Below are 12,538 nucleotides of genomic sequence, written 5' to 3'. Positions count from 1 at the left end.
TATATTTGATACAATAAACTCATTAAAAATCTACATACTCATTACTCATATTTACAACAAATCTCAATAAATGAAACAATATTTATATATACCAAGAATATCTCTATTAATTATCTTCTGCGGAGGACAATCTTACCCTCAGCATCTTCATGCACAATGGGCACAACTTCATTAGGTGGAATGTGCCACCAAATCTGAGGCTCCTCTAGTTGATGCCCCATTTGAGCTAATTTATCAGCAGCTCTATTACCTTCCCTATAAACATGACTCACAATGCAACTCTTAAGCTTTGGCATAATATTCAAGTTTATATCATTCACATGCCTCTGAACTTCTGCACATTTAACATTCTGTTTTCTTTTCACAATAACATCAATTAATGTCTTGGCATCTCCTTCAAGCCAAACATGGCTCCAACCATTTTCTAAGACCAACTCGAGGCCTCTTCGAAGGGCTGTGAGTTCAGCTATGGTGCTATTGGCTTCTCCAATGGGTTCGGCAAAGCCAAGCAAGAACTCAGCCTTGTGGTTCCTAAACACCCCTCCAATGCTGGCTTTGCCTGATTTACCCTTTGAAGATCCATCAAAGTTCAACTTGGTCCACCCAATTTTGGGCTTTTCCCATTTCACTGGAATTGGTTTTTTATGATAATTTCTGACCAAAAATGAACTGGGTTTTGTTATGCTAGGTAGACTTTGGCACCTCCAAAAATTTAACATCATTTCTCTAGCTAGGTTTAGACCAACTGAAATATTCAATTTTTTTAGGACAACCTGAAATTATATTTATACATATATGCATGCATATGTGATCATGCAAAAAAGTACTTAATCTTGTATATGCATGCATGATGATCGTGTAAAAAACTATTTCTTGACGTAAGCTCCTAGCTAGTTATGCAGTTGAGTGGAGGGGAAGCAATTAAGCGAAGCAAGCAAGATTTAGAATTCTGAAACGCAAACGCAGCTTGTGTTCTGAATTTTGAATTTTGAATTCTGAATCATGAAATTTATCAGTTTTGTTCAAAAATTCAAAAGCATATTCTGTGTTAGTATGCATGGATGATGGAGTTTTTAAAAGAAAATTAGGCTTGAGATTAAGTGCACGACTTCTATAACATACAAAAAGGGTTGCATGAGATGAGGAGTGACCATATATATATATATATATATGTTCATGCCATGCACGACTACTATATATCAAAGCTTTACCATATACGGCTGTAAACGTTATTATTATTATTATTATTATTATTATTTTGGTAATATGGGGGGCTCAAGGCCCAAACAACAAAACGGCCCAACAAGGAACAGCTCTGGGCCAAGAATACCCATGAGATCTTCTACAAAGTACAAGGACTTTAGTAATGGGCTGCGGAGGGGAATTATACAACACACTCCAGTCTCCAGATCCAATTAGAGTCCAATATTGACCAAATTGTTAGTAACCAAATTTTTTGGTTTTTGATTTTAGGATAGGAGGACTCAAATTTAGGACTCGCCAATATTATAGAGATAAATATTACTAGATCAATAGTTAGTTGGTAAGTAATTGAATTTTGTTTACGAAAGTGTTTGCCTCAAAATTCCTAAGGCCACATGTTGAGTAAGCTGCGAATTAAGAAAACTACTTCCTTCAAATTTGCGTTGGGCATGCCAGTACATGGTTGAGAGGCCAAGCGTACAAGTGATGATGTTGCACAAAATTGAATTATGGTAAGGCGACCATGGACCGAGGAAGGAACACCTTTCAGTCGCAAAGGTTCTGATGCCTTGGCTGCAAGAACTTAGGGTAGTGTGGCCGGGGTTGGTTTAACAGTGATACGGTGAGTGAAGGTAAATGTGAGAGTGATGGGTGCAAAATTAAAATCAAACAAATAAAAATTAACTGTAAAAATAAAATCAAAATACAAGTAATCTTCGAAATTAATTGTAATAATACGAGTATGAACAGTAAAACGCATAATCTAAAAACTACTTTAATCTAAGAAAGTAATAAGCCTACTTAATTATGCGGAATTTAAAGAACAAGAAAGTAAAACTAAACTATTAATATGCGAATTAAAATACCATACTCATATTAGTTCCAACAAAAATTGAAGAAAACAAGAGTTTTAATCCTAAGTTCTTGAGAAAAACCATAAATTTTTCTTAAGAACAGCTAAAAATTGAAAAGATTTTAATATAACATAGTAACAACCTATGGAAGTCGAAACATTAGGGTTCTTGTTGCTTGTGATTGAGATTTTTTTAGGGGTCAAGGTTTTTTGCTCTTGGTGACGCAATGCCTTTATTATAGTGATAAAACCATAACAAATGTCTTGGATTCCAAGAATTATGGTTCTTCAAAGAGTTGTAACTAGTAAGAATCTCAAAGAGTTATGACTCTTGGTGTTATGAGATACTTCGGCTCTTTGTTTCAATGAGACTTGTCTTCTTTGATATGATCCTTGTGATTGGGCTCGGCCCATATTCTTTATTGGCCCATTCTATCCTGGTGGTTTCTTCCATTTGTTGGGCCAACTTTGCGAAGGCCCAACTTCTATTCATCCTTGACCAATTTACTGAAAAATGTAATTTTTGGCCCAAACAAAAAGAAAAATTCTATTCACACCCCATTTGGTGAACAAATATGGTAAAAAAATTTAGTGACTCTTATAGTATTTGCAATGCATGATTTAGTGAAATTAGAGTTATAATTTTTTCTTTTGATCTAAAATAAAGAGAATTCAAATTTAGAATCTCTTGCAACAAAATAGAGAGAAAGAAATCAATAGAGCAATAATAACTTGTTGGTATGATTGAAATAATTATTAGACCACTAAACATTTTCAATTACTAATTATTACTTCAAAAGTATAGTACAGCAGCCTTTGTTCAATGTCTTGGGTCTTGTCATGAGATGGACTTCCATGCCCCCTTTCTCCTGTTTTTGCAAGTGCTTGATGACCGGTTACTGTGACTTTGGCTTGTCCGTTATCTACCTTATCTTAGTTGTGTATATGCTTTCTTCTTTCTTTGGGTTTGCGTCAGCACAATTTCCCTCCCTTGTGTTGACTTTCTGTATGAAGTATCTTCTTACCAAAAAAGAAAGAACAATAATACTAAATTAAGTTGTCAATTAAATCATTCTCTCCTCAGAAGAACTTTTCATTTCTATACTAAACCTTTAGCATATTGATTGGCCACCAAAAAAAAAAAAAAACTCTTTAAATTAAGGGCTGAAATGAGCTAGGGAGAGAAATGAAAAGTTTTTCTCCAAACCCCTTCTCCTTTAAAATATGCTCCGAAGAATAATATAATTCAGTAGATACTCAATTTTTTTTTTTGTCGAAAAAAAGTTCTGAGTTCAAAATTCATGAACGACATTTGATTAATAAAAAATGAAAGACAACAGATTTAATATCCATACCATAATTACCATTTACTTCCAGAATCCAAAGGTGGAAGATGAAGGCCTGAAAGGAAGATCGAAGACCAATATATGAAGCAGTAGAGAAGTTGTGACATATATTGTTTTATAATTACATTACATTGGATGAAATGAAATGAATAGCGTATTCGCATGCACTTTCCAAAAAGGAGAGAAACATAATTGGGTGCAGCGCTGACGAAATTTCCCATGCCCCCATGAAATGGGAAACGAAAAAAGGGCTAATTCATCAACGCTGCACTCAATGACGTTTCTTCAATCTGGAACCTCCAGTGCTTAATAATAATACATATTGATGCCTTTTATACATTGGCTGCAGTCTGTAGAAATATATGTAGTACCACACCCAGTTCTTGTATTGAATCTTGATCCATCTTGTACTACCATTTCACTTTCTAAACTCTCACCCCTAACTAGCTATTGCTGCTTCATCTCTGCTAGTGCAAGACTTCTTCTCTCTGTACTGGTTTATAGTACTGCAAGGTTGTACTACATTTCCACCTAAACCCCAAAAGCTCTCTCTCTCTCTCTCTCTGTCCCTCTCCCTCTCTGTTATTTTCTTTTTAGTTAATTCATGATTAGATTAGTCGTTTTATACTTCATTATTCACATACTTATATTTCAAATAACCTACTTATTAATTAATTGGTGGGTCCAATCTTGAAACTCAGATGCATAATTTTCAAATCCTAGTACCAGCTGCCAGTTATATAGTTTTTGGTCAAAGCCAGTTATATAGTTAAAAGAGTCTTTGAATTAACAAGGCAACAACCTAATGTTCAAACCGGAATTTTCTTATAACAAGTAGATTGGATTTTACCATCAGACCCTTTGAAAAACAATATGTATAACTATATATAATATGGCATTTGGAGGCACCTGCAGCTCTTAAATTTGAACTTTGACATGAAACAACAATGCTAAGTGTACCATATTTTTGGTACCAAATGTGTACCGCCTCTCTAAAGTCTTCTATTATGGTTGTCCGAAGTGTAGCTCATACCCAAATTTGGATAACAATTGGGTGTCATTAGGGGTGCAACTTGGATGGGTTGAAAGGTCAACCCATGCTTTATTTTTCAGGTTTGGGCTCGGGTTTGGGTTTAGGCGGGTTGCAAATAAGTGAACCCATCACAACCCAACCTCAATTCAGGTTGGGTTTGAGTTGCCCAATTTCTTTGGGTTGGACTCAACCCGCAAAATCAAATAATGGGTTGGTTATCAACTTGTGAACAAAAAATCTTATTAAAAGTATAACACAATTACTTCAATTAATTAATCATCATAGTTCAAAACTTCAAATATCGACTAGGTTCAAATAAAAAAAATACCTTCAAGGCTTTTATATATATGAAGATAAAATAATAATAACAACACCACAACCATATGTCTACCAAGCACTATAGTTTAGATTTTACTCTATACAAAAATATATATAAGATTAAATACATATTTCGACCTCCTTTCAAATCTCTAGTTCATCTTCAATAACAATATATAAACTAAATATTATATTACTAATGTAAACTAAAATGCAATCTAATATATAGATTATATATAGCATAATACTAATACAAATCGGGTTGAGAATTTGGGTTAGGAATTCGGGTTCGGCTTGGGCTTGGGCTTGGGCGGGCATGACCTCTACCCAAGCCCAACCCAAAAAATTCGGGTTGAGGTCGGGTTCGTGTTCGGGCGAGTTTTGACCTTTTCAAACCCTCCCACATGGGTTTAAACACCGGGCTGGGTTTGGGTTGACTTGGCCCAAGTTACACCCTTAGGTGTCATACAACATTTATGGGCCAAAATTGACCCAAAATAGGGTGTATACCCAAACTAATGTCCATATATGGGCAACAATGAAACCCAAACCCAAAACAAGTATTGGCCCACCAAGTGATGATGCAAAGAGGAGAGAGAAGAAGACATGGTGGTCGACACACCATGCGGGCCTCGCCTCTAACGCGGAGAGAGAACTAGCGCGTGTGTAGGACAAACGACCCACACGATTCGACAGTTGGGAACATATGATCCACTTTCAAATGAAAAAGTCACTTTTTGGTTGATGAAGATATACAGCTCAGATTAATGGGTCATTGCAAATCAACAACCCATATTATTTTTCCTTTCTAATTTTGTATTTTAATCATTAAAAAAAATTTCAAATATCATAAAATATCTTTAAAAAATCTGAGAAAATATTTAAAAAATTCCCCTAAATTTCTAACAGCTAGAAAACCCAACACTCTATATATACCTCATTCATTCATAGTTTTTCTTCACATCATTCTATCTTTTACATCGAATTTTCATTAAATTTTTAGTTTTTACTATGGTTAGAGGTGCTTCGTGGTTAGGAAAGGAAGATGAGGCTCTAGTGAAGGCTTGACTGGAGAAGTGTCTAAATGCGGCACTTGGTGCCAATCAAAGAAACCTAGTATTTTAAGAGCAAATCTATGATATTTTTAAGCGTAACTTAGAGACTTCAACCTTACGTGAGATTGGCAGCTTGAAATCTCGGTGAAGGGACATAGTGTGGGTTTGCAAAAAATTTTACTGTTCGTTGATGGAGGTCGATAGAACACGGCCTAGCAGTGCCAATGATACCAAAGTTTTATTATTATTATTTTTTTGTTTTTGATATTTAATTGAATGACATATGTTTGCGCAGTTTTTTATTAATGAATTATTCACTTCATATTATTTTTGTAGTTTGTGAATGCACTTATAATATATAAAGCAAAACTAGAAAAAAGTTTCTCTTAACTCATGTTTGGGACGATTTAAGGGAAATCGCTAAGTATGCGGCGACAAATACACCGGTGCGGTTGAGTGAACCAGAGACACCCATCGACGTTGACGAAACACATGAGAGTGACAATGTCAGCTCAAGCATAGCACTTGACATAGATGACGACCTATCAACATTTCAACCAATAGGTCCTGCATGGCCAAGGCCACCAGGAAGATATATTGCAAAGCGGGCCAAGGTACTTGAACCCCACCAAGTGGCAATGGTTAAGGCAGTTGACCAATTTGATGAAAGAAAGGCTAGCGGATAAAAGGAGACTTGACAGAGACCGGGCAAGGCAAGAAAGAGAACTAGTGAAGCAAGCAAGAGAAAGGGTGAGGATCGAAATGCAGATAAAATGGGAAGAAATGCATATTATGGCCAAAGACCTTTCCAACATGAATGACATGCAAAAGAGTTATTGGGAGGAGAAACAGGCTGAAGTAATGGCCAAGAGGCAGGCCCAAACCTTTGCCACCATAAATATCAAGCATCTATTAGTAGCTCGACACACCCATCCTCAATTGTTAGAAATGACACCATCCTCCCTAAATAATGCCAAGCGACCGACATCCAAGAGCCCCATGCTCCAAGCAAACAAGAACAAGACTAGTGTGACGACCCAACCAGATTCACTCTTTGTGACTACTGTTGTAGTTTGGACGATGACATCTTGTCCCTTCACCCTAGTGGTCTCCATTCTTAGAAAAACTACTTGCCTGATCCTGATGACTGAGTCATATGTTCGTGCATCATAGTAGGCCCTCCCAGTAAACCTTGCTCAGATTGTGAAGTCGAAAAACTGATCAAAGATTGAGAAAATGGTTTGATGGTGCCCATTCGTCCAAGACACTCTGATTGGCCTCCACCACATAAAAACCACCGACGAAGGCCGTGGATGGTTTCCACCAACAAAATAAGATGTATCATCACTTTCTTTGTTGTTAGGTGTTGTTGTTGTTAATTTTGTGTTATATATTTTCATATGGTTCTAGACGACCTAGCTATTGTACTTCCCATGTTGTCTAATTTATGAAAATTACTTTTTTCAAGTCTTTCAAACATTGCAATATCACCGAACAAGTGTAAAGAAAAATTAGTGAATAGAAAATTAATCAAATCAAAGTAAATTAGAGAAAATATAATAGGGGTACTTAAATAAATTTAATATCATTTTCATTTTGAAGAGCTCATTGAAATATTAACAATGATATAATTTCATGTGCATTAATGTTTATAAATTATAAATGAACGTTCACTTTTAAATGGGAACAAAAGTATAATACTCAAATTTGGGCCTTAGCACCATTGATGTTGTAAAAGCCGAAACCCAAAATTTTGACACTATTTAAGGCCCAAAATGGGTTTGAATCACAAATTTTGGCTCTCACCATAGTAGAAGACCTAACAGAGGTGAGATTCACTTATGTGAGTATGTCTCACATCTATTATAGCTGTGATACCGAAAATGTGGCTCCCTAGCATTACATGAAAAGCAACAACAACATATATAAAAGGGACAAGGCAGTATGCACTGCATTAATATTTCATTCACAAAAATTGCATAAACTATATATATATATACAAGCTTAGGTGATCCTTTATCAAGTATCAACTAATCTAATGAAGAACAAGATCAGGTACGTGGCTAAGAAAATAAACATCTTACACAATAAATGAAGAAGATGCATATATAAATTGAGCATCATATCTTTATCATTTTTTACGAAAAACAATCTTACCCGCAGCATCTTCATGCATGATGGATGAAACTTCATGAGGAGGAATGTACTGCCAAATCTTAGGCTTTTTACACATATGCCCCATTTGAGCAAATTTATCAGCAGCTCTATTGCCTTCCCTATAAATATGAGTCAGAATGCAATTGTTGAGCTCTGGAATGATCAAGTTTATATGACTAATATGCCTCTGTGCTTCTACACACCTAACCTGTTTCCTCTCCGAAATGATGTGAAGCAATGTCTTGGCATCTCCTTCAAGCCACAAATCGCTCCAACCATTTTCGAGCACCAACTCGAGGCCTCTTCTGAGTGCAGCCAGTTCTGCAATGACGCTGTTGGCTCTGCCTATGGACTCGGCATACCCAAGTAAGAACTCAGCCTTGTGGTTTCTGAATAGCCCTCCAATGCTGGCTTTGCCTACTTTGCCTCTTGAAGATCCATCAAAATTCAACTTGGTCCACCCAATTTTGGGCTTTTCCCATGCCACTGGGATTGACTCCTTGTGCAAGCTCCGGAACAGACAAACTGAAACTGGGTTTTGTATTAATTTTTCGAACTTCAAAATCTTAGTCAAGGCCAACATGTTTTGTTTTGTATATATTTGTTAAACACTGTTCTAATTAAACATGTTTTTGCAGCATTTAACTCAAAATGAAGATAAAACTATCCTCTGTTATGCAATAAAACCAGAGGCCTTAATTCTTTGGAACATAAATAACAAACTATTGGTTCACGTAATTATGCGTACTAAAGAAGTTGGAGTGGAGGGAAGGCAATGTAGATTCATAGTTTACAACAACAAGGCAGCATTTTAATATGCCAAGATAATCAAAATTGCCAGACAGATTTCTTCAAGAACTGTCAAACACATTATTCTCTGTTTTTAATGAGTTTTTGAGGAAGTGCATGCTTGCATGAGGAGAAAACAGTTACCATTAAATTGGTAACAGTTAAAAGCACTGATTTTATCCCAATAGTAAAAAACCGGAAATTAACTGTATTTGCCTATAAATATATTGGTGGGATATCCGAAAAATATGGATGCTTATTTTTTAATTGGAGCCTTCAGGAATATAGGATCAAAATATCAAATGGAAAAAGCGCCGAGGAGATATAGAGAAAGCATATAATACGGGCCTTGACCTTGGTCAACTGTTAGCTCTGGTTAGATATCTAGCATCCATCCATGGCTTTTTTTCATTTTTCAACATGACATTATTTATTGTATATAATTATGTTGTTGAGCCTATTATGCATATCATGATTATAAATGTTTTGTACAAACTAAGTTATTAGTCAAATAATATTTCTTTTCACTTTGTTGTTTGTTGTTTTGGTTTGGGGTTGAATTGGACCAACTATATTATACAGTGTCTCTACATATATAGTACATATCATTCAGGCGATTGACTTTGTTTGTCCATAACATGATGTCCTGACTATTTAAATGTTGCATATCTGACTATAAGACACAAAAGCAAACAATTTACATGGTCATTGTCACAATTCAAAGTTCCTATTTCTTCTTTATCCAAGAATGACATTAGCATTCAAACCAGACCAACTTTATTTCTTCATTGTTACACTCTAAAACTTGTCCTTACCAATGAGCCATAACCAGTCAAGTGAAACCCCTGAAAATAGGCCCAACATAAGACACATCACAAGAATATTACCCAAAGCATTTTTCTCAGGCCCCTGCAAATCACAGAACCAAAAATAATTTCATGAGCAACCATTAAAACTAACTTATATCAGGACAGTTATGAACCAAGGTGACCGACCTTGTAACCTTTGGGTGCCACTGTCATGACACAGACAGTGAGATAACCATTTGTTAATCCCAACATTGATGTGAGCAGCAGCATCCATCCTTGGTCTGCATATTTTGCTGCAAAGTAGAATGCTGGAACGAACAGGAAGCGTGATAGAACAGCAACTATGAGGCCCTTTCTCGATTTGATCTTCAGGCATTCCACAAGAGGTATGTATCTTGATATCAAATCCAACACATTGTACATTGCCACCAGAACAAGTGGGTACCTGAGAGTTCACCAGCCAATCATATCAAACAAAGTTCTTGTTTTGTAATTTACAAGGAGTAATAGTACATGAGTCTTACTCGTTAGGATGATAATGACAAAACATGTAGAAGTTGTTTGGAGACACATAAATGAACTCAGCAAGCATTTAAAAAAGAAGGATTGGAACTTACCATTCGCCCAACTGGTGGTTTCCAGTATTTTCAAATATGAAACCGGGGAAGATTGATAATGTCAGCACATATATCAGAAACAAGTCAATTTCAACATCTATATTCTGAATGAATAATTGCTTATTGCTCAATCGCTGTGGAAGTTTAGCATCATTTTCAACCTGTGAAAATTTTAGGAGATTGTTAATAATTAGATGTATCTTGAGTACGTCCTAGAGAACACACATCATGAGATAAAAGAAAGTTAAGAAAGTTGCAACTAATACTTCTATGTCTGCTTGTGTTTGGACGCCAGCAGCAGCAAGATCAGCCGATACAGTTTTAGAGCCTTCTGAGGCTGCCTTTGAGCGGTAGTACTTTACAATAGGCAATCGAGGGAAGTAACTTGCATATAGAAGGATACATAGGAACTGAATGAATGTGGAAATTGATAGGAACAGCACTGCAAAAGACCAATTAGAAAAGAAATTGTCATTCATTGAGGAACTGAAAGTTCATTAGAAAGTATAACTCTATAATTGATTGAATCCACCATTTTGGTTTCAGAAAGAAACTTCACATACTCGCCCCCTTGCGAAGACCATTAGTGGATTTCTCAAAGGCAGCTTTTGTCATCAGCCTCATGGCAGAGGTTAGAGCACCTGATGCAGCCAAGCCAGCATAGAAGGACTGGAAAAGCAGAACAGTATTAAAACAACATGCACTGAGATGAAGAATTGAAAAGGTTAAATGTATAAGCAGAAGTTGTCAAACACACTAAGGAACTCTGAGAAGAAGGCCAACCTGGACGAATTCAGGGTGCATTAAAGATAGGTCGCCGGACATTCCACCTTGAACAATGGCATCCGAGGCCCCAAATGCACCAACAATTGCACATATGCCAATATAAGGTCCAGTTCCTCCACTTCCAGATGTAGATAAATCCACCTATTGCATAGATGAAAGTGAAGTTAAATTGATCAGAAGCAAAATAAATTATGAACCACATAAACCAGAAAGTAACACAAAATAAAGTGTAGGCATATATTACTTACAACAATTAGCATAAGGGTACTGATGAAATAGAGACTGTATCCAATTAAGTTCCGCTTTCTGGTACTAATCTTTGCTTCATTGTATGTTAGTGTTGCTATTGTTACAAGGGCACATGGTTGATAAACAAGGCTAAGAACCCTTGAAGGATGGTATTTCTACAATAAAAAGAAAAGTTCATCAGACTCTGCAAATTCCTAATTTTTTCTGTTGCCCTGAAATTTCAAAAGGGCAATGATAATTTGAGTTGAATCCTAATTAATTTACAAAATTATATCAAAATTGCAAAGAGAAATGAACATGAGCCTCTCACAGGAAACAAGTGACCATAGTAATCTTCTATGGTCAGCATGCTGTTCCAGGCGACAAGGGTCCCTAGTCCCAGAACCCAACAAACTGTCATAGCTTTATAGTGCCCCTGCTTGTTGCAGCAATTGAGAAGATATCAGATTTCACTTTTTAATTGGAAAAGGAAGAAAAAAAAAAAAAAAACAAGAGAAATTCCACTCTCTCATAAATGAACTAATTAAACAAAGTTCAGTCCCTTAAGCGCAAACCTCAAGCTTTATTGGAGCCTTGCTTTCATTGTCTTGGGTCATGGCTAGTGGCTACTCCCTGTAATTAAAAGAACAATCTTAGAATTTGACTCCTGTATTACTTCATCATGACTATTGTTGAAAATGGTCAACTGGAAACAAATTACAGATGCAGGACAAATAAAAAAACCATTAAATGAAAAAGGGTCCCCAGAATTGAAATTTAATCCAGGAAAAGAGAAGGCAATTTTTCTATTTTCTCATAATATTGAATATGCAACTGGGTTTTCAACAGTATATCCTTAACTGCTTCCAGAAACAAGAATATAAAAGATTATTGAGAAACCAATAGATGCAGACTCATGCAAAGCTGGAGAGTAGGTTCTGAGTTGTTGAAGCCATATATAATTGCCATTGCATGCTTTTATCCACATGGCATATAAAATATTATACAACGTGTTACAAAATGATCTAAAAGGTTTGGACTTTATCAAACAAATATACACACAACAGAGGAAAAGAAATGAGGTAACACGTTTTTATGAGGACGGGGGTGGGCTGCATGCAAAGTACTCTGAGTGAGTCTGAAAGCAAAAATGGCAGCATGCTGTGGAATTTAAAAGCAGAAAAAAAGAAAAGGGTTTTCTGGGTTTTAAGAAAGATGGTTGTGAACTGTGACTGATGCATGAATGACCAATGGCTAAAAGCTGAGGGAAGAGAACAAAGAAGGGGAAGGCAAGTGTAGCAAAAGAATCTACCAAGATATGGACTTTAAAGCCGTCACTAAATG

General features: G+C 36.1%; 1 protein-coding gene across 1 annotated transcript; it reads right to left on the bottom strand.

The window, feature by feature from the left end:
- Positions 1-9,416: 9,416 nt before the first annotated feature.
- On the bottom strand, positions 9,417-12,416 carry LOC147298722 (equilibrative nucleotide transporter 3-like). Its single transcript, XM_086242029.1, has 10 exons — positions 12,284-12,416; positions 11,770-11,827; positions 11,526-11,630; positions 11,215-11,370; positions 10,964-11,107; positions 10,744-10,849; positions 10,447-10,622; positions 10,181-10,341; positions 9,750-10,008; positions 9,417-9,663 (listed from the first exon to the last, which is right to left on the bottom strand). Exons 2-10 carry the CDS (start codon positions 11,809-11,811, stop codon positions 9,553-9,555), a joined length of 1,260 nt encoding a protein of 419 aa, XP_086098155.1. The 5' UTR covers positions 11,812-11,827; positions 12,284-12,416; the 3' UTR covers positions 9,417-9,552.
- Between the last annotated feature and the right edge of the window lie 122 nt (positions 12,417-12,538).

This window comes from Dryas octopetala, chromosome 1 (genome assembly GCF_963921425.1).
Source record: "Dryas octopetala chromosome 1, drDryOcto1.1, whole genome shotgun sequence".
Taxonomy (NCBI): Eukaryota; Viridiplantae; Streptophyta; class Magnoliopsida; order Rosales; family Rosaceae; genus Dryas; species Dryas octopetala.
Note: the sequence above shows the minus strand (reverse complement) of the source record. Positions and strands in the feature narration are given on the sequence as shown.